This window comes from Dasypus novemcinctus, chromosome 9 (genome assembly GCF_030445035.2).
Source record: "Dasypus novemcinctus isolate mDasNov1 chromosome 9, mDasNov1.1.hap2, whole genome shotgun sequence".
NCBI lineage: Eukaryota > Metazoa > Chordata > Mammalia > Cingulata > Dasypodidae > Dasypus > Dasypus novemcinctus.
The window spans coordinates 33,915,968-33,940,082 of NC_080681.1; the positions used below are offsets into that span (position 1 = coordinate 33,915,968).

Genomic DNA, 24,115 nt, shown 5'->3' on the forward strand with positions numbered 1-24,115 from the left:
ATCTGGCAAAACTGTTTTTCAAAAAATGAGAGCAAAATTAAGACAGTCCCAGGTAAACAAAAGCTGAAGGAGTTCATCACTACCAGAATGACCTTACAAGAGATGCTAAGGAGAGTTCTGTAAGTTGAAAGGAAAGGACAACAGACAATAGATCAAACCCACATGAGGAAATACAGCTCTCCAGTAAAGGTAAATACATGGGTAAATATAAATGCCAGTACTATTGTATTTTTGGTTTGTAATTCCACCTTTTACCTCTTACAGGATTTAAAAGGCAAATGCATAAAATGTAATGAGAAATCATTGCTTTTTGCTGGAGTCTTTATAAATAAGAGAAACAGTCAGATAAAAACAGAGAGAGAGCTGCGATTTTACCTTGCCATGTGAGAAAGGACTCCAGGATCACTTACAGCTATGGAGAGACATAGAAACCCTGAGAGACTGTGAGAGAGGCCAGAGGCTGAAATTAATGGAGCAGCCAAAGCTGAAGCAACAAGGAGAGGGGTGAGATGAGCCATATGCTCATCTGCCCACAACTGAGCTCTGAGAGAAAGAATCTTTAGATGCTGCTGCCATGTGCCTGATCACCCACAACTGCAACTTGGTCAGACAGCATCTCTGATGATGCCTTGATTTGGACATTTTCACAGCCTCAAAACTGGAACATGTTACCCTAATAAATTCTCTTATAAAAGCCAACCCATTTCTGGTATTCTGCATTGGTAGCATTTAGCAAATTAAAGCAATAAATAAATATCATTATTCTTAAGAAATGTAAATGATCAAGAAGCATGAGGTATACAACCTACACTCAAGTGTTCAGAAAATGGACTGATACATACAGAAAGACACATAGATAGCTAGCTAGAATAATATGGCAAATGTGGCAAAAAATTAAAATCAGTGAATCTGTATTTGGGGGAATAAGGGTAAATTGGAGGGAGTTTTTGTAAGGGGTCTGCATTATTTTTGTTAACTGTCTTGTAAGTGTCAAAGTATTTCAAAATAAAATTTTAAAATTAATTAATTAAAAAACTTGGAGGTGGGAAGTGGCTGTAACTCAATCAGTTGAGCTCCTGTCTACCATATCGGAGGCCTTGGGTTCGCGTCCTAGGGCCTCCTTGTGAAGGCAGGCTCGCCCGCTGGCGTCACGGAGAGCTGACTCAGCAAGGTGACGCAACAATAACAAAAAAGGGAGACAAGCAAAAACACAGAAGAACGCACAGTAAATGGACACAGAGAGCAGACAGCATGCAAAAAGCCACAAGGGGGGTGGGGTAAATAAAAAACAAAACAAAACTTGGAGATGGATTCTGAAATGCATTAATGTGTATCTATACAAAGTGAGTAGTGATGTGTTTCTTGGATGGTTGACAGAATCATTAAGTGCCAGACAGAAAACACAGGAGACAACCAATTCCTCAATTCACTTGTTTATATTACAATCTATTTAGTATACATTTAAAATGTTTTAAGCCTTAGATGACTCAGAAAACATGTATGAACTTTTGGTTTAAATACAAAACATTTTTAAAAATCACCTCATTTCATATTCTATTCAAGCTATTAGAACATATTACCCAAGACTCTGAAATCTAAGTGGTTAATTGTGTTCCTAATTTGTTAAAATACAAGCATATTAGTCTCCAGAGTGGATAAAATTCCATAGGTTGATTAATTTTATTTTATATTTTTGCTTTAAACATGCACATAGTTAAGCACATGAATTGGAATTACATATGAAAGATATGCTTTCTTTCCTTCCTAAAGATAGTATTTTGCTCCACACAGTCAGATCCTGACCTAGAGTTCAATTATAATTCATTCCATGAGTTTTCATCTGCTGGTTTAAAATTATGTATTGCTTCCAACAATATGTAATTTAGACAATCATCCTGATGAAGACATCAAGAAGAGGTGGACAATATTTAAAATATCTGCTTAAATGCAATAGAGCTAGCAAAATAGCAAAAAATTACAAGGCCAAGATTTATACAGAAATTCAAAGATATGAGCCCAGTATTTAGGCCATTTTTCCCCTCTGAGGACATCTGCCAATTCAGGAAGAGGCAGATGAGAGGTGAACAGAAATTTTCACAAAATTAGAACAGCTCTCCCAGGGACTACTGCCTAGCTTCAAATCACTGCAAACCCTGAAATTGTATTAAGGTGGTACAGAATTACTAGTGCCTCCCAAGCACCTTGCAAAAACACTCCCTGGAGCAACCTTTCTTAATCAGGGCTCTTCATTTGAACTAAAGAACAAATAAAATTATTTAAGTGACTATTTCCTCAATTTTCCCATAACTAGTACCATTCCAAATGGAGAGAAGACAAGTTTATTCATTATATACAACAGACACCTTAAGGCTAGGATTTGCTATATTTAGTAAATAAAAATACAGGGGATCCAGTTAAATTTAAATTTAAGATAAATATCAATTTTTACTATAAGTATGTCCCATGCAATATTTGTAGCATATGTGTGATACTTATACTCAAAAATTATTCATTGTTTATATGAAATTCAAATTTAACTCAAGGTCCTTTATTTTATCCAGCAACAATGTAACTGAAGTATTATGGATTTAATTCTTTTGCAGAATTACTGCTTCTCTAGAGAAAGATAACATTATTCTAGGCCACAAATTATTTCTACAAGCAATATTTCAAATACAACACACAACAAAAAATAAACACCAAAGAGAAAAGAATACATGAAAGAAAACGATCAGAGGGGAGCAGATGTAGCTCAAGCAATTGAGTGCCTGCTTCCCACATGGAGGTCCCAGGTTCTATTCCCAGTGCCTCCTAAAAAACAAAAACAAACAATAAACAAACAAATGAAAAGAAAAACTCAGAGGAGCCAATGTGGCTCAGTGGTTGAGTGCTGGCTTCCCACATACGAGGTCAGGGGCAGTCCCTGTCCCTGGTACCTCAAAAAATAAAAAATAAATTTAAAAAATCTATCAGAGACAACAGAAAATAGAAAGAGATCATACAGGGCATCCATACAATGGAATTATCAGGAATATATGAAAGAGAAAGTTGAAAACTTTGGCAAAAAGCCAGAAACTATAAGAAAATGTATAGTAGATTTTAAAAAGTCAGGAAAGTTTCATATAAGTTGAGTCAAAATTTTAAAGAGAGGGGAGTGGCTGTGGCTCAAGAAGTTGAGCATCTGATTCCCGCATGGGAGTCCAGAATTTGGTTCCTGGTGCCTCCTAAATAAATAAATAAATAAATGAGAAAATCAGTTTTTCAAGCAGATAAGTGAAGCAAGAAGACAAATATAATGTAAGGACAGTACAGACAAGAAAAATTACATAGGCAAAGGCATTCATACTTGAGAGTATGATTCCTATATGGTGAGTGTGTAAGTTGCACATGAGTCAATTCATTTGGAGATGGGGTAGGAATAACTTCTAGCACATCATGAGGGTCTATGTTATGTTGTGCTAATGCATTTGAACCATATACTGAAGGCAAGGAGCACTGACTCAAAAACTTATAACAAAAATAATAGAAGAAAATAATAAGATTGACAAAGTATTTAATTGAGAAGAAAACAATAAGTTCAAAAGTTATTTCTTCAAATAGTTAAGAATTAATCTTATTAGTTAAGACTAGATTTTCCAAAGTATGTTTCATGGAATAGTAGTACCATGAGATATTAAAAGATGCTCCTTATTCAAATAAGATTGGAAATCACTGAATACGACCATCTCCTTTTGGGGATTTACAATGCATTTAAGTATATGAAAGGTTCTGAAGAGTGACGTGGTAAAGAAACGTTTAACTTTGTTTAAACCCTTATTCCAAATAATATCAATGCAGTATACTTTTTTGCATATGCAATACTTATTAATATTCTATTTATATTCTGTCCGGCAAATCTACTCATAAGAAACAAAACCAGAAATAAAGGGCATTTAACAATTAATACAAGATCACACAGCGAATGGACACAAACAGCAAAAACAGCAAGGCAGGGGCAGGGGAGGGGGAAAATAAATCTTTAAAAAACAAACAAAAAATACATAATTGAAATTTTTGACATAAAAAATGGCATTTTCATAAGTTCAACCAAATAAAGTTAACAACCTCTATGAAATATTTGAAAAAATATAATTTACTAAAAAGAGATTGACAGTTTGAGGTTTTTATGAATCCCAAAAAGAAAAAGATTATGTCCTTGAATTAATCCATTCCTGTGGGTGTGGGGCCCTTTTGATTGAACTACATCAGTGAGGCATGAATCAGGATATGTCTCCACCTGCTTACTGGAGCATTATATAAATGGAGCCCACACAGATTTGCTGAGTGCCTTTGAGCCCATCTCCATCTCTTTCCCCCCATAAGATAGCAGGGGGCTGGTGTCTCCTCAATCTCTTAGGGCAACAGTTTTGGGCTACACAAGTCTGACTGTTGGGTACCTGTGGCTCCACCTCCATTCCCAAGAGGACAAGAGATGGACTGTGTTTGCCCAGCCTCTTTGAGTAACTACAAGTGCTTTCCTCCAACACAGCCTGGTGTGGTGAGTACTTGTGTGAGGGGAGGCTATCTAGGCGAGCTGCGGTGGGCTAAGGAAACTGGTAGAACGGATGGGCTTCCTGCTCTCCGCAGGGGCATGGGCGAGTCCCGCCCTCCCTGTCTGGCAAACGGGCCGCCCGCTCTTCGCCGAGGTACGGGCGAGCCACGCCCTCTCAACCGTTCCCGCCTAACCGCTAAGCCCGACCTACTGCCTCCCCCTCTTCCCCCTCGCCGGGGCCACGTCATCCAACGACCACTAGCCAATTCCTGCTGGCCAACTCCCACATTGCCTAACTCCCACCAGCCCCAACCAACCAACGCCCCACACGCCGCCTCCTGCCTGCCCCGTCCCCTCACCCCACAATATATATTGTCCAGCACTTCCTCAATAAAGCAGACTGCATGTTACCACCACTTGTTGTCTCTGCAGCATTCTTCGCGCCCGCTGTGCGTCCATCTAACACCTTGCCCTCAAGCAGCTTGGGCAAAGCCAGAGAAAAACCCCAACCATCACTTGTGGACACACCCTCACCCCCCAATAAGAAAGAAGGGGGCTGGTCTTTCCACAGCCTTTTTGGGCAACAGCAGACCTTCAGCCTTCATGGACTGGACTATTGGATTCCTATGAATCCACTCCCAACCCCAGTAGGATAGGAGGGGTTTGGTGTCTCCACAGCCTCTCTGGACAATGGTGGGTACTTTCAGGTAAAAGGGACTGAACTGTCGGGTGCCTGTGGATTCAACCCTATGCCTTAAGAGATAGAAGGGGGCTGGTGTTTCCTCAACCTCTCCAGGCAACGGAAGGTATTCTTGGCCTAAAGAGACTGAACTGTTAAGCACCCATAGAACCACACACCACCCAACAGGATAGGAGGGAGCTGGTGCTTCCTCAGCCTCTCCAGGCAACAAGTGGGTACTTTCAGCCTACAGGACTGAACTGTTGAGCATTTGTGGTTTTGTTCCCACCCCCTAAAGGGCAGAAGGGACAGTACTCCCTAAGCCTCTCAGGGCAACTGCAGGCATATTTGGCCCACAGAGAATATACTCCAGAGGGTCCACTCCCACTCCCAGTAGGGAGAGGGTCTGGTAATAGATCAGTTTACCTGAGCAACTGTGGTCATTGTAGACCCACACAGCAGATTACTGACCAAAACTATAGCTTCATCCTTGCCTAAGGTAGGGGAGGAAGGGGTGTAAAGCTTCATCAAGGTCTCTGGGTGACTACAGACAGTCTTGTGCCCAGCTGGGATTATTATACATGGCTACAGCTCTGTCCCTACCCCTGACAGAGGAGAAAGGTGGGAGAAACTTCATCATTTTCTGGGGCAATGTGGGCAGCTTCACCCTCCATAACCTACAGCACCAACTACATCCTTGGCTCCTACTACACAACAAGCAAGGGAGAAAAGGTAAGAAATCCCTAAACTAAAGGGAGAAACTGTACCCAGAATAAATATATCTAACAAACCAGATGTGGAAACACCAACAAAAAATTACAATCCATACCAAGAAACAGGAAAAGATGGCACAATTAAAGGAAGAAGATAAGCCTGCAGATGACATAAAGAAGTTGACACAACTAATCTTAGATATTCAAACAAATCTCCTTAATAAACTCAGTGAGATGGTTAAAGAGATCAAGGATTTTAAGAAGACACTGGATGAGCACAAAGAAGAATGTGAAAGTATACACAGAAAAATAGACCTTATAGGAATGAAAGGTGCAATAAATGAAATTAGAAATACACTGGAGGGAAGTGGACTTGGCTCAACAGATAGAGCATCTGCCTACCACATGGGAGGTCCATGGTTCAAACCCAGGACCTCCTTGACCCATGTGGAGCTGGTCCACGTGCAGTGCTAATGCGCACAAGGAGTGCCGTACCATGCAGGGGTGTCCCCCGCATAGGGGAACCCCACGCACAAGGAGTGTGCCCTGTAAGGAGAGCCACCCAGTGCAAAGGAAGTTCAGCCTGCCCAGGAGTTGCAGCCACACACATGGAGAGTTGACGCAGGAAGATGATGCAACAAAAAGAGACAGATTCCTGGTGCCCTGACAAGAACAGAAGCGGACACAGAAGAACACACAGCAAATGGACACAGAGAACAGACAACTGGGGGGGGGGGAGAGAAATAAAATAAATAAATTTTAAAAAAAAAATACACTGGAAGCATATAACAGCAGATTTAAGGAAGCAGAAGAAAGGATCGGCGAGTTTGAAGACATGGCCTCCAAAAGTGAACAAACGAAAGAACAGATAAAGAAAAGAATGAAAACAACTGAACAGGGTCTCATGGAAATAAATGACAGCAAGATACAAGCAAACATCCATGTCATAGGTGTCCCGGAAGAAGAAGAGAAGGGAAAAGGGGCAGAAAGAATATTTGAAGAAATAATGGTGGAAAATTTCCAAACCCTATTGAAGGACATAGAGATCCATGTCCAAGAAGCACAACATACTCCCATCCGAATAAATTCAAACAGACCAACTCCGAGACACATACTAATCAGAATGTCAAATGCCAGAGACAAAGAGAATTCTGAGAGCAGCAAGAGAAAAGCAATGCGTAACATATAAGGGATACCCAATTAGATTAAGTGCCGATTTCTCGTCAGAAACCATGGAGGCAAGAAGGCAGTGGTATGATATATTTAAGATACTGAATGAGGAAAACTGCCAGCCAAGGATTTTATACCCAGCAAGATTATCTTTTAAAAATGAGGGTGAGATTAGAATATTTACAGATAAACAGAAACTGAGAGCATTTATAACAAAAAGACCAGCTTTGCAGGAAATACTAAAGAGAATGTTACAGCCTGAAAAGAAAAGACAGGAGAGAGAGGCCTGGAAGAGAGTCTAGAAATGACAACTGTATCAGTAACAGTAACTAAAGTGTCAAAAATAAAATGACAGACAAATGCAAATATCAAAATGGATGAATGTTAATGGATTAAACTCCCCAATCAAAAGACACAGACTGGCAGAATGGATAAGAAAATATAAGACATCTATATGTTGTCTGCAAGAAACTCACCTTCGACCCAAAGATACCAATAAATTCAAAGTGAAAAGTTGGAAAAAGATATTTCACACATGCAGTAACCAAATAAAAGCTGGGTAGCTACACTTATATCGGATGATACAGACCTTAAAAGCAAAACTGTTATTAGAGACAAGGAAGGGCATTCCATATTAATAAAACGGATGATTCACCAGGAAGAAATAACAATCACAAATATATATGCACCTAACCAGGATGCCCCAAGATACATGAGGCAAAACTGAAGGAAGAAATAGACCTCTCTACAATAATAGTTGGAGACTTCAATGCACCACTCTCAGCATTGGATAGAACATCTGGTCAGAAGATGAATAAAGAAACAGAGCTTGAATAATATGATAAATGGACTAAACCTAATAGACATATACAGAACACTGTACCCCAAAACAGCAGGATATACATTCTTTTCAGTGCTCATGAATCTTTCTCCAGGAGAGACCATATGTTGGGACACAAAGCAGATCTTAATTAATTCAACAAAACTGAAATTATACAAAGAACTTTCTCTGATCATAATGGAGTAAAGCTGGAAATCAACAAGTGGCAAATAAAGAGAAAATTCACATATATATGGAGATTACACAACAGACTCTTAACTGGTCAGTGGGTCAAAGAAGAAATTTCAAGAGAAATCAATAAATATCTCGAGATGAATGACAATGAGAATACAACATAACAGAACCTATGGGATGCTGCAAAGGCAGTACTGAGAGGAAAATTTATAGCCCTCAATGCTTACATTAAAAAAGAAGAAAGAGCTAAAATCAATGACCTAACTACACAGCTGGAGGAACTAGAAAAAGAACAGCAAGCTAATCCTAAAGCAAGTAGAAGGAATGAAATAAAGATCAGAGCAGAAATAAATGAAATTGAGAATAAAAAAATAGAGAAAATTAACAAAACCAAAAGTTGGTTCTTCGAGAAGAAGACCCCACAGCTAGTATTGTACTCAATGGTGAAAAACTAAAAGCTTTCCCATTGAGATCAGGGACAAGACAGGCATGCCCACTGTCACCACTGTTGTTCAATATAGTGTCAGAGGTTCTAGCGAGAGCAATCAGGCAAGAAAAAGAAATAAAAGGCATCCAAATTGGAAAGGAAGAATTAAAATTTTCACTATTCGCAGATGATATGATTGTATATCTAGAAAACCCTGAAAAATCTACAACAAAGCTGCTAGAGCTAATAAATGATTTCAGTAGAGTGTCAGGATACAAGAGCAATACGCAAAAATCAGTGGTGTTTCTATACACTAATAATGCACAATCTGAGGAGGATGTCAGGAAAAAAATTCCATTTACAATAGCAACTAAAAGAATCAAATATTTAGAAATAACTTAACCAAGGATGCAAAGCACTTGTATTCAGAAAGCTATAATGCATTGCTAAAAGAAATAAAAAAAGACCCAAATAATTGGAAGAACATTCCATGCTCATGGATTGGAAGACTAAATATCATTAAGATGTCAAGTCTACCCAAATTGATATACAGATTCAATGCAATCCCAATAAAAGTTCCACCAGCATTTTTTAAGGAAATGGAAAACACAATTATGAAATTTATCTGTAAGGGTAAGAGGCCCTGAATAGCTGGAAATGTCTTAAAAAGGAAAAGTGAAGTTGGAGGACTCTTACTTCCAGACTTTAAATCATATTACCTAGCTACAGTGGTAAAAACAGCATGGTATTGGGAAGCAGCTGTGGCTCAATCAGGTGGGCTCCCATCTACCATATGGAAGGCCCTGGGTTCACGTCCTAGGGCCTCCTTGTGAAGGCAAGTTGGCCTGTGTGCCGGGGAGAGCTGACAGCCTGTGCGCTGCGGAGCGCTGACGGTCCGTGTACCACAGAGAGCTGGTGCAGCAAGATGACCCAACAAAGGGAAACAAGCACACAGAAAAAACGTGCACTGAATGGACACAGAGAAGTGACAGTAAAGAATGGAACAAGCTGCAAGCGGGGGGAATAAATAAATCTTAGAAAAACAAAACAAAACATGGTATTGGAATAAAGATAGATACATAAGACCAATGGAAACAAACTGATGGTTCAGAAACAGACCCTCCCATCTACGGCCAAGTGATTTTTGACAAGCCTGTCAAGCCCTCCCAGTTGGGGAAGAACAGTTTATTCAACAAATGGTGTTGGAAGAACTGGGTATCCACAGCCAAAAGAAAGAAGGAAGACCCCTACCTCATACCTTATACAAAAATGAACTCAAAATGGATCAAAGACCTAAATATAAAAGGAAGTACAATAAAGCTCCTAGAAGAAAATGCAGGGAAACATCTTCAAGACCTGGTGGTAGGTGGTGGATTCTTAAACCTTACACCAAAAGCACAAGCAACAAAAGAAAACAGGGATAAACGGGACCTCCTCAAAACTTAAACATGTCTGTGACTCAAAGAACTTCATCAAGAAGGTGAAAAGGCAGCCCAGTCAATGGGAGAAAATATTTGGAAACCACTTATCTGATAAGGGTTTGATTTCCATTCTATATAAAGAGATCATACAACTCAACAATAAAAGAGCAAGCAATCCAATTAAAAAATAGGCAAAAGATTTAAACAGACATTTCTCCAAAGAGGAAATGGCTAAAAAGCACATGAAAAAATGTTCCATATCACTAGCTATTAGGGAAATGCAAATTAAAACAACAATGAGCTATCATCTAACAATACACAGAACGGCCATTATTAAAAAAACAGACAACAATAAGTGCTGGAGAGGATGTGGAGAAATAGGAACACTCCTTCACTGTTGGTGGGAATATAAAATGGTGCAGCCTCTGTGGAAGACAGTTTGGTGGTTCCTCAGGACTAAATATAGAACTGCTATATGATCCAGAAATTTCTCTACTAGGAATATATCCAGAAGAACTAAAAACTATGACATGAACAGACATCTGCACACCAATGTTCATAGCGGTGTTGTTCACAATTGCCAAAAAATGGAAACAACCCAAGTGTCCATCCACCAATGAGTGGATAAACAAAATGTGGTATATATGTACAATGGAATACTATGCTGGAACAAGAAGAAAATAAATTGGGACATATGTGATAACATGGATGAGTCTTGAAGACATTATAGTAAGCGAAGTAAGCCAGACACAAAAGGACAACTATTGCATGGTCTCATTAATATGAACTGAATACCAATAATAAACACATGGAATTAAAACCTAGATTTTGGTTATAAGGAAATCAGAGGAGGATTAGGAAGAACTATGGATGCTTAATGTACATAGAAGTTTTAATTAACTTGATTGTAAAAGTGTGGAGATGGATAGAGTTGATAGTAACACATTATAGTGAGGAACAACTGGTTTATAAATGGGATTGTGACTGAAAAAGGTAGTCTGGGGAAGTAAATGTCAATAGAAAGAAAGCTAAAGAATAATCTAGGGACTGAATATCACAGTGAACTCAGAGGTGGTTGAGAATTGTGGTTAAGGGTACAAATGCAGAGTGTCCTTCTGTTAGCTACAGCAGATGTATATCACTATCGCAGGGTAATAGGAATACGGAGAAACATGGGAAAACTACAATTGGTATGATTTATAGACTGTGGTTAACAGTAATTCTATACTATTCTTGCATCAAATGCCAAGCTATACTGTGTTAATATTAAAGTGTATGGAAAAAGTGTGCCAAATTATGCTATGGACCATGACTGGTGGTCATAGTCTGATGATATTATCTCATAATCTGTAACAAATGTTCCACCAGGGTGTGGAGTTGTATGGGAAATCTACACATCTGTATGATTGTTTTGCAAGTTCACAATATCTGTAACAAAAATACATTAAAAAAATAGTATGGGTTGGGGGAAAAATACTCCAAATGTAAGATAAGGAATATAGTTGGTAGTAATATTTTGACGATGCTTTTGCATAGTTTGTAATAAATGTTTCACACCAATGCAAAGAGAAAAATGTTTCACACCAATGCAAAATGTTTCACACCAATGCAGTGGAGGGGTGATATATGAGACCCCTGTGTGATGTTATGTATGTTTATTTTGTAAGTTTGCAATCTTTACTCTACACTTATTGTTCATGTGTGTTCATGTATGAATGATACATTTCAATTAAAAAAAAAAAACAGTAACAAAAAAAAGATTACCTGCCCAGGAGACCTTGACTATGTCATTTAACTAATCTGTGTTCATCTGTGCACCTTTCTGAAAACTGAATTAGCAGTTGGAATTGGACAAGATAAAAGTGCCTGGAAAATAACTTTTTAGGAGTAATGTTACCATAACTTTTTTTTTAAAGATTTAATTTATTTCTCTCCCCTTTCCGGCCCCCCCCACCCCAGTTGTCTGTTCTCTGTGTCCATTTGCTGCATGATCTTCTTTTTGTCTGCTTCTGTTGTCAGCAGCACGGGAATCTGTGTTTCTTTTTGTTGTGTCATCTTGCTGCATCAGCTTTCCGTGTGTGCAGTGCCATTCCTGGGCAGGGTGCACTTTCTTTCCCACTGGGCGGCTCTCCTTACCAGAGCCACTCCTTGCGTGTGGGGCTCCCCTCCGCGAGGGGCACCCCTGCGTGGCTCAGCACTCCTTGCGTGCATCAGCACTGCGCGTGGGCCAGCTCCACACGGGTCAAGGAGGCCCGGGGTTTAAACCGCGGACCTCCCATGTGGTAGACAGACACCCTATTCACTGGGCCAAGTTTGCTTCCCTACCACAACTTCTTGAGCTGCCTTTTTCTGTTCTTTTTATTTCTATGAATTTGAAATAAAGTTGTTAGTAGAAAAAATACAGATTACTATCTCAGACAATTTAACAGGGAAGTTCCTGTATATCATGAAGTACAAATAAACTTCATACTATATAAACCGTGCAAAGGAACAGGAGGGATGTAAAGAAAAAGAAAATCTCCTTTCCTCTTATAAAAACAGCAAGAAAAAAAAGAGAAAACTATAGCCAAATATTTAGTAAATAATGATACAAAAATAAAATGTTAGCCAGTCAAATTTCAAGAAAATATGAAAGAAAAACCTCTAATGACCAACTAATTTAAAGAAGAAATATAGGGATTAGGTATTTAGGTTCTTTTAACAAATAACAAAAAACAATGCATTTTAATATTGGTAATGAAAGGTCCCATTCGGGCTGGCTTGAGCCATGGGAAGAATATGTAGACTCAGGTAACTGGAGCCTCTGAGGACGGCAGCAGCTTCAGGCTTAGACTGATCAAGTCTCTGAATCCCACTCTGAGAGGTGCTATGCAGTCCCCTGGGTGTTGGTTTTATCTTCATGTTGGTTTTATCTGCATTGGCCAAATGACTGTAACAGTTCCAGTTATCACATCGGCATACCACCCATTACAGAAAGAGAAAGAAGTTTTCTTCACACTATAGAGCGAAAGTCCTAAGCTTTCAGAATACTGCGAAATACTACTCGGCAATAAAAAGGAACAAATTACCATTTACCTGCAATGGCATGAGTGAATCTCAAAAACATTATGTTCAATGAAAGAAACAAAAGAGTATAGACAAGGAAACAGAATAGCAGCTATGTATGGTAGGAGAAGCATAAAGAAATTGAGAAGTTATGAGTTTTATTTTGGTTAGTTGGTTTTTGTTTTTTAGTATTGTTGCTATTGTTGCTGGAATAATGAATATGTTCTAAGAATGAATGAAGTGATGAATGCACAACTATGTGATTGTACCAAATACCATTGATTGTAAACTTTGGATGGATTTATGCTTTATTAATATGTATAATAAAATTTGTTTTTTAAAAAAAGAGTATAAACTGTATATTTCCATTTGCATGAAGTTTTAGAATAGGCAAAACTAATCTTTAGTGATAAAAATTAGATCTGTGCTTGCCTAAGATGAGGGACTAGGAAGCGACTGACTGCAAAATGGCATGAAGGAACTTTCAAGGGTGTGAAAATGTTCTATATTTTATTGGAGTGGTGGTTACACCACACATTAGTCAAAACTCTTCAAACTGTACATATAAAATATGTGAGTTTTATTGTATCTAAGTTATACCTCAATTAAACTGATTTCTAAGATAGTTTTCAGGATCAAAGGAAAAATTTTAAAATTTGATACTAACATAATGAAGAGATTCTGCCTCTGGAAGATCTTCATTAAGATCATTTCTAAATTAAATTCTTCAGGTAGAAAGAAAGTGATTGAAAATGGAAGGGCTGAGCCATAAGAAGGGAAGAAGAACAAAGAAAGTAGTAGACTTGGGTAAATCCAAATAAATGCCAAATTTAGAACAACAATAATAATACTTCATGGAGTTAAAAAAAACAATTAAAATATCTGATAACAATAGGATATAAAACAGAAAGAGGTGATCAGAGTGAAAGCATTTCAGGATTCTTCTTTTGTTCAAGGGGAGAATAAAGATATTTATTTAAAATGGATTACATAGAGCTAAGTATTCATGTTAAAATTTCTAGAGTAATTATTAAAAAATACAAATACAGCATATAACTTCCAAAATTAGTAAAGAAAAATAATAATGGAATGACAAAAAATAATTAATACAATAGGACGCAAGAAAGGAGAGGAAAAAAAAGGAAACATAGGGGAGGCGGGAAAATAGAAAATACAATGTAAGATGGGCAAACATAATAAATAGAATAAAAGAAGATTCTTACTGATTCCCTCTCCCAAAATAAACCTGGAAAAAACTATAGAAGCAATAGAGAAGCATAGATTCCAGGATCCTAAAAAAAAGAAGCTTGAAAAATTCCAATGAACTGAAGGCTGGCTTAAACTGGTGAGTGTTATGAACTTAGGAAGCAACAGGGCAAAGTGCAGCTTGAAGCAGCAGTGAGAAGATACCCTCGACAAAAAGTCTTATTTCAATGTTTTTTTCCTCTCTTCTCCACCAAGGAACAGTAATTTCCTGCCCCATTCACTCTAGACATCAGCTAGTATCCATTAGATAAAATCAAGACAATGAAATAGGCCTATGGGCTGCAGTGGTGAAAGTAGGTAGGGACTGATAAACTGCTCCAGGCAGTCAACTTCCAACTGCCTACCTCACTAAAGCACAGGGAGAGAGCCTCCTCCCAATACCCAAAGGCTAGGCAGATTCATTTCAACTGCTTATGTAGCAAAAACCCTTAAGTAAAATATATGTATGTATGCTTCTGAAATGTTTTAACATCTCTAGTACAACACGCATAAAGAAAAGAACTTTGAATTTTCCAACCTCCAAGGATTTAGGATGTTGAAAATGAATACAGTAGACCTTTATCTTTTTTTTTTTTTTTAAAGGAGACACGAAGATTAAACCCAGGACCTCATAATGGGAAGGAAGCACTCAACCACTGAGCTACACTTACTCCCCATAATTAATCTTTAAAATACATTTAATTTATGTACCTTCTGCTTCCCACAACTGGATTAAGGATCTTTTTAAAATATTGTTCTATATGAAAATTCTTTTAACTTTTTAAATAAAAGCTCAATGGCCCAAATGCCCCTTTACCTTAAGCGATGAGCTAATAATAATTGTGGTTGTCCATTTTATTTTTTCTTTTCCACCACTTTCAGCCATCTGTCTGTCTTTGGGTCAACCAAGCTTCTAATGGTGCCAGAATCTGAGAAAATTAAGAGCAAAAAGAAAAGACAGAAATGTTTGATGAATGAGCGAATAAAACATGGATATAAAAATGAAGTAATGGAAACATTTAAATATGTAGAAGTCAAAATTAGGTGCTGAAAAGATATGTTTTTTAATCATTTACTATGTTTCCTATGAACAATTATTTTTAAAAACACAATACAGACCCATTTCAGACCTCTGGAATACGACTTATGTCAAGAACTGTGAAGGGTCTGAGTTTTTAATAAGCCAAAAAGTTAACCTGCCACAATTTCAAGGATACAGACATAAGATACAAGACTCCTAGCTCAGGGACAAAGGACAGCTTTTTACTTAGAGCAATAGTAGTATAGTCAGAGTATCATCATTTTCTTGAGTCAGTTACCCAAGCCCAATTCCCACCAGGTATTGGGATTAAGGAAAAGTGACATCTACATATACAGTGGGTTGCATAATAGGAAAGGAACTCTGAGTTTAGGAAACCACAATCTTTTATAATAGGCTACAGGCAAACCTGTCCAAACTTTGCCCTTTATTACAATGGACATCAAAACAAATCCAAGAAATTATAGCACTGATGTGGAGAAAGTGGCCACAGTAGCTGCTGAGAGCAGAGAGAGGGAAGAAGAGATATGATGAGGGGGCATTTTCAGTACTTGGGAGTTGTCCTGGGTGGTACTGCAGGGACGGATGCTGGACATTGTATGTTCTGCCATGGCCCACTGCGTGGACTGGGGGAGAGTGTATACTACTATGTAAACAATTATCCATGTGGTGCAGGAGAGCTCCAAAATGTATTCACCAAATGCAATGAATGTGCAATGATGTTGAAAGAGTTGTTGATATGGGAGGAGTGGGGTGAGGGGGTGGAGGTAGGAACCTCTTACGTTTTTTGAATGTAACATTAAAAAAAAAACAAAGAACAAAAAATAAAAATATTATATAAATAAAACAAATCTGACCTCTGCTCTGGAGGGAAATACAATCTCTATCTCTCAAAGCTATTTCCTATACAAAAGTCTTTGAAAAGATAGTCTAGGGATGAGGCCTGAATATTTGCATTTCTAACAATTTCCCAGGTGATGCTTCTGATGTTGGTGTAGGGACATTTTGAAAACCACTGCACTAGGGAAGGAAGAACATTTTTGGGGGGGGGAAGAAAATACTGTAAGCTGCTAACCAGGTATGAAAGAAAATGGTGAGGGAAATGGATATGGCTCAACCAACTGGGCTCCCATCTACCATATAGGAAGTCCAGGGTTCGATGCCCAGGGCCTCCTGGTGAGGGCAAGGTGGCCCACACAGAGTGATGACCCACGCTGGAAGGCCGCCCTGCCAAGGAGTGCCCCCTTGCATGGGAATGTTACCCAGCACAGAAAACACTCGTTAATTAGGGAAATTTTCTGCCATTATTTCTTCAACATTTGTTCTGTCCCTTTCTTTTCTTTTTCTGGAACTCCCATAATGTGTGAACTGGTATGCTTGATAGTATCCCACATGTTTCTTAGGTTCTCTTCATTTTTTTTTCTTTTTTCTTTCTGCTCCTCAGCCAGAATCATTTCAATTGTCTTGTTTTCAAGTTCACTGATACTTTCTTCCACCAGTGCCAATCTGCTGTTGAAAGCATCTAAGGCAGGGGTTCTTAACAAGGGGTCTGTGAGCTTGAACTGAAATTCAAAAAACACATTATTCTTGTGGGGAGATGTTGGTGCAGGTGTGGTATGTTTATTAAATAATATACAGTATAGTGTGGACTTAGTAAGGAGTCTGTGGTTTTCATCTGACTGGCAAAGGGATTTGTGGAACAAAAAAGGTTGAGAACCCCTGATCTAAGGAATTTTTCATTTCAGTTCTTGTGGTCTTCAACTCCAGGATTTCTGATTGGTTCCTTTTAAAAATTTCTATCCCTTTAATAAGATTCTCAAATTGTTTTTTCATCATTTTCCTCATTATCTTTTAGTTCTTTCTGTTTTTCTTTATCTCCTTGAGCGTTAAGATCTGTTAAAAAGATCTTTGTCCAATATGTCCGAAGTCTGGTCTTTGTTGATGGTTTCTGGATTTTTATCTTGTTCCTTTGGACAGGCCATCATTTTCTGTTTCTTTGTTTGTCTTCTAATCTTTTGTGCACATTATACAGTTAAATATTTTAAAGTGTTACCTCTGGAATTTAGTCCTGGAACTGTCTGTTCCTTAAACTGTGCCAAGCAAGTGATATGACTGAGATTTCCTTGAGAGCCTAAAGCTAACAGAAACAAACACACACACAAAAAAAACTTTCATTATCTTTGCAAATTGGCTCTGATTTGGTTAGTGCTCTCCTTCAAGATTTAGCTCTCCTATCAAGAAGATCAGGCGGAGGTGATACTGAAGTGCAGGGTCCTCTCTTTTCTGAGCCTGCATCTTGTCCTGTTTTTGTAATTGCTGGTGGCCTCAGTAATTCCCCCATTTACAGGAATTTAAATGCTCTCTCTACTCCCTAAGAAATAGATCTTTTCTCTCCCAGGTACTTTATCGTATGACCAAGGCAGGTAATCCTTTTGTCCCAGGTGGTTTGACTTAAGTACTCCTTACAGTGCTTAATTGTTTTTACACTGCAAGCCTGTTTCTGCCATCAGGGCAAGTTCTGGGAGGGCAGGCCAGAGACAATTGTCCCGGTTCATTCCTTCATACAGTTACCTAATATACTGGCACCAACATATAGGCACCCAAGTATGAACATAGTGGGTACCCTGCTCCCTGTAGAACAGGGGCCAGGAACCTACAATGGGAGTGCAGGCTGGCTCTACATTGCACTGGGGACAGAGTTGGGAAAGAACAAGCAACAGCACCATGAGATTCTCTTATTGCTTTTTAAAGCTGTGTATACTTGATTCAGCAATCACCCAGTTACTGCAGCCCTTTAACTATTCTAGAGTTTTGAGGAAGATGGCTCTGTGAGTTCTTGCTAGTTATTCAAAGATTCTGTGAGGAGACAGCACCCTGGAGCACCTTATGCCACCATTTTGGTTGACCAGAAGTTAGAGTATTGCCATTTTTAAAAGGCTAAAACATGCCATATTTAAGATGAATTGATTTTAAGGTTATTTTTAAAAAGGTTCTCGAGTCAGAGCAGTGTAGCATAATGGTAAAGAACACAAACTCAAGAAGAAATAAAAAATCTCAACAAACCAATTACTAGTAAAGAGACTGAACTAGTAATTAAAAACCTCCCAATAAAGAAAAGTCCAAGACGGCTTCACAGGGTATTTCTACCAATCAATTCCAGAAGATAGAACTCCAATTCTTCCCAAACACTTCCAAAAAGAAGAGTGAAGAGAACATTCCCTCTTTGTATGGGGCCAACATCACCCTCATACCAAAGCCGGATAAAGATACCACAAGAAAAGAAAATGCAGACCAATATATGTTACAAATATAGGTGGGAAAATCCTCAACAAAATACAAGCAAACTAAATCCAACAGCATATTTTAAAAAGTATAAACCAAGATCAAGAGGGATTTATCCCTGATGTGCAAGGGTGGTTCAATATAGGAAAATCAATTATGTAATACGCCACATTAATAGAATGAAGAACGAAACCACATGATTATGTGGTACTACATAGATTATTCAATCTATGTAGAAAAGGTATTTGGCAAAATCCAACATCCCTTCTTGATAAAAAATAAAACAAAACAAAACCACTTAGAACATTAGGAATAAAAGGAAACTTATTCACCATTATAAAGTTCATATATGAAAAACCCATAGCTAACATCCTACTTAATGGTGAAAGACTGAAAGCTTTCCCTCTAAGATCAGGAAGAAGACAAGGATAATCACTATCTCCACTGTTATTCAGCATTGTACTGGTAGTTCATGTCAGAGTAATTCAGCAAGAAAAATATATAAAAGGCATCTGAACTGGAAAAGAAGAAGTAAAACTTTTCCTATTTACAGATAACATGATGATCCTATATACAGAAAATTCTGAAAAATCCACAATGAAACTACTAGAGTTAATAAAGGAATTCAGCAGTGTTAGGGTACAAGATCAACACTCCAAAATCATTTATGTTTCTATACACAAGCAAAGAACAAATGGAAGAAGAAATCAAAGAAAAAAATCCCTTCACAATAGCAATGAAAAGAATCAAATATCTAGGAATAAATCTAACCAAAGATGTAAAGGGTTTTTACACAGAAACTACAAAACACTGCTAGAAGAAAAGCCAAAGCCAACTTGAAAAAGAATGAAGTCAGAGGACTCACACTTTTCAATCCTGAAACTTAATACAAAGCCATAGTAATCAAAACAGCATGGTACTGGCACAAGTATGGACATATAAACCAAAAGAATCTCACAGTAAGGTCAAATGACTTTTGACAAGGGGGCAAGACTACTCAAATTGGGAAAGAAAAGCCTCTTCAACAAATAGTGCTGGGAAAATTGTATCTCCACCATTTTCAGGAAAAAAAAAAAGAGGACCCCTACCACACACCTTATACAATAATCAACTCAAAATGAATAGAAGACTTAAATATAAGAGCCAGGATGGTCATACTCCTAGAATAAAAAAGAGAAGCATCTTCAGGACCTTGCATTAGGCAATGGTTTTTTAGACTTTACACCAAAAGCACAAGCAACAAAAGAAAAAAATAGATAAATGGGACCTCATCAAAATAAAAAATTGTTCCTCGAAAGACTTTATCATGAAAGTAAAACAACAACCTACACAATGGGAGAAAATTGGAAACTACATAACTGATAATGGATTAATATTCAGGATATATAAAGGAATCCTTCAACATAACAACAAAATGACAACCCAATTAAAAAGGAGCAAAAGAACTGAATAGACATCTCTCCAAAGAAGATATACAAATGGCCAGAAAGCATATGAAAAGATGCTCAACCTCATTAGCCATCAGCAAAATGCATATCAAAACCACAATGAGATACCATTCCATACCACTTAGAATGGCTGCTATAAAAAAAGTGGAAAATAACAAGTGTTGCAGAGTATGTCAAGAAAGAGGAACACACCTTCATTGCTGGAAGCAATGTAAAAAGATGCAGCTCTTATGGAAGACAGTTTGGTGATCCCTCAGGAAGTTAAGTATACAACTAGCATATGACCGGGCAATCCCACTAATAGGCATATACTCAAAAGAATTGAAAGCAGGGACTCAAACAGATATTTGCAAGCAATGTTCATAGTGGCATTATTCATAATTGCCAAAAGATGGAAGCAATCCAAAAAGTCCATCAACTGATGAATGACAAATAGATAAATAAAATGTGGGAGGTACATGCAATGGAATATTATTCAGCTATAAAAAGGAATGAAGTCCTGATACCTGCGGCAACATTGCCAAACCTTGACATCATGTTGAGTGAAATAAGCTAGACACAAAAGAACAAATAATGTATTATCTCACTGATTTGAAACAATTAGAATAAGCAAACTTGTAGAGTTAAGGCTTAAAATTTACAGGGTTCCTATTCAGAATGATGGAACTGTGTTGGTAATGGATGGTGGTGATGATAGCATACATTGTGAACTCAATCAAGAACACTGAAATTTATAGCTGAATATGATTAAAAGGGGAAATGTTAGATTGTATACATAATAACAAAATAACATTATTTTAAAAATATAAAAATATAAAATATATTTTTATATATAAAATATGCTATCATCAATTTTAACAAATGTTCCATACCAGTGCAAGCTGTTATTGGTAGAGTAGTACATGAAACTCCTGTATTTTATGCAGCACAACTTCACTACTAGAGAAATTCTAAAAAATGGATAGAAAATCTAAACAGAAGATGAATACAGAAAAATAAGACTTGAACAATATTCTAAAGCAGCTAGACCTAAAAGACACAGAGAACACTTCACCCAACAGAGTAGAATACATGGTCTTTTCTCATACTGATGGATCATTCTCCAAAACAGACCATAAATTAGGTAACAAAACAAATCTTAATAATGCAATGTGTTTGAGGACTCTTGTTCAGATTAGCTGCTAAATTACCCTGTTGGTTTAGGAAAGATCTGTTTTGCTTAGTTTTTTAACCTTATAATTCCTTCACAATTAAAGTGCTATGAATTTATCCAAAAAATAATAATTCAAAAATATTAAAATCAAATCATATATTTTCTCTGACCATAAAGGAATGAAATGGAAAATTAGCAAATATGTGGAATTAAACAAAATAGTCTTCAAAAAAAAACCAATGGGTCACAAAGGAAATCTTGAGGCAAATGAAATGAAAATGCAGCACACTAAAACTTATGGGATGCAGCAAAGGCAGTGTTGATAGGTAAATTAATAGCTCTAAATGCTTACATTTAAAAAAAGAGCCCTCTAAAAAAAACAATTAAAAATAAATTTAAAAGAAAGAGAGCTCACAAAGAAGAGACTTACAAAACTGGATGATCTAGAAAAAAGAAGAGCAAAACTCAACATGAGCAGAAGGAGAGAACTAATACTAGTGTGAAGATGAATAAAATAGAGGCTTAAAAAAGAACCCAAAGCTTGGTTCTTTGAAAAGATCAATATAATCTACAAATCTCTGCTAGACTGTCAAAGAAAAAGGAGAGACAGAGAACAAATAACTAAAATCAGAAATTAAAGGAGGAACACTACTACTGACCCCACAGAAATAAAAGGTCTATAAGAGGATATTATGAACAAATATATTCCAACAAATTAGACAATCTAGATGAAATAGAAAAATTCCTAGAAACACACTACCTACCTATACTGACTCAAGAAGAAATAGATCTCAACAATCCAGTAACTAGTAAAGAGACTGAAAGAGTAATCAAAAGCCTTCCAACAAATAAAACTCATGACCAGATGGCTTCACTGGTGAATTTTACCAAACATTCCAAGAAGAATTAATATCAACCCTGTTCGAACTTTTCAAAAAAAATTAAAATGGAGGGAATACTCCTTAATTCACTCTATGAGTCCAACATCACTCTCATACCAATATCAGATAAAGATACCAGAAGAAAAATATATTACAGACTCATATCCCTACAAATATAGATATAAAAATCCTCAGCAAAATAATAGCAAACTGAATCCAAAGCACATTAAGAGAATTATACACCATGATCAAGTGGGATTTATCCCTGGTATGCAAAGGTGTTTCTATGTAAGAAAATAAATTAACGTAATACACCAAATTAAGTCATGATCTTACATACAGAAAATACTGAAAAACCTGCAACAAAGCTACCAGAACTAATAAAGAATTCAGTAAAGTGTTGAAGTACAAGGTCAACATGCAACAATCAGTGGTGTTTCTATACATTAATAATGAATAATCTGAAGAAGAAATAAAGAAAAAAAAGTCTATTTTCAAGAGCCACTTAAAACATCAAATATCTAGGAATAAATCTTGCCAAGGATGTAGGTAAAGGACCTGTATACAGAAAACTACAAAACATTGCCAAAAAGAAAACAAAGAAGATCTCAAAAATGGAAGAACATACTGTGTTAATGGACTGGAAGACTATATATTGTTAGCATTTCAATACTACCCAAAGCAGTTTACACATTCAACACAATCCCAATCAAAGTTCCAATGACCTTCTTTACAGAAATGGAAAAAGGTGATCATCAAATTTACATGGAAAATAACAGGCCCGATTAGTCAAAGCCATCTTGAAAAAGAATGAAGTAGGAGGGCTCACATTCCCCAATCCTTAAACTTATTACAAAGCAATAGTAACCAAAACAGCATGATACTGGCATAAGGACAGACATATAGCCAAAAGAATCAAACTGAGAGCTCAGGAATCAACCCTTACATTTATAGCCAACTGATTTTTGACAAGGGGACAAAGACCACTCGATAGGGAAAGAATAGGCTCTTCAACAAATGGTGCAGGGAAAACTGGATGTCCATATGCCAAAGAATGAAGGTGGCCTCCTACCTCACACCATATACAAGTATCATCACAAAATGGACCAAAGACCTAAATATAAGAACCAGAACTCTAAAAGTCCTGGAAGAAAATGTAGGGGAGCGTCTTCAGGACCTTGCGTCAGGCGATTGTTTCTTAAACTTTACACCAAGATCACAAGCAACAAGAGAAATAATAGATAAATGGGACCTCATAAAAATTAAAATATTGTGCCTCAAAAAACTTTATCATTTAAGTAAAAAGACAACATACAGGGTGGGAGAAAATATTTGGAAATCACAGATCTTATAAGGGTTCAATACCCAGAATATATTAATATAAAGAATTCCTTCAACTCAAAAATTAAAAAGACAATACAATTTAAAAAGTGGCAAAAACTTGAATTGACGTCTCTCCAAAGAAGATACACAAATGGTCAAAAGGCACACGAAAATATGCTCAACACCATTAGCCATTAGGAAAATGCAAATCAAAACTATAATGAGATACAATTTCACATCCACCAGAATGGCTACTACTTCAAAAGTGGAAAATTGCAAGTGTTGGAGAGGATGTGGAGAAAAAGAAATACTCATTCATTGTTGATGAGAATGTAAAGTGGTGAAATCATTGTGGAAAACTATGATGGTTCCTCAGAAAGTTAGGTAAAGCATAACCATATAACCCAGTAATTGCATTTTATTAGTCAGGGAAACAGACCAACAGGAAATATCTGTAAAAATTATGAGATTTTTATAAGAATTGTCTCACATGACTGTGGGGTATACTCTTGAAATTCCATAGAGTAGGTTGTAAGCTAGGAACTCTACCAAAGGTCTTCAATGAATTCCCCAGGAGAAGCTGGCTAGCTGAAGTAGAGATGGAGATTTCTGAATGCTAAAATCATGACGTCTCCTTTTAAAGCCTAACTGATTGAATGAGACTTCTCTTATTGTTGAAGGCAATCTCCTAAATTGATTGTAGAGGTAATCAGTCATAGATGCAATCAACTTACTGATGACTT

General features: G+C 37.2%; 1 protein-coding gene across 1 annotated transcript in view; it reads right to left on the bottom strand.

The window, feature by feature from the left end:
• The window catches only part of C9H1orf146 (chromosome 9 C1orf146 homolog), a 34,375-nt gene that overhangs the window by 6,462 nt on the left and 3,798 nt on the right, over positions 1-24,115 (bottom strand). Inside the window, exon 2 of the mRNA XM_023587975.2 lies at positions 15,064-15,175. Within this exon, the coding sequence (XP_023443743.1) occupies positions 15,064-15,132 (69 nt within the window). The 5' untranslated portion in view covers positions 15,133-15,175. The remainder of the gene's footprint in view (positions 1-15,063; positions 15,176-24,115) is intronic.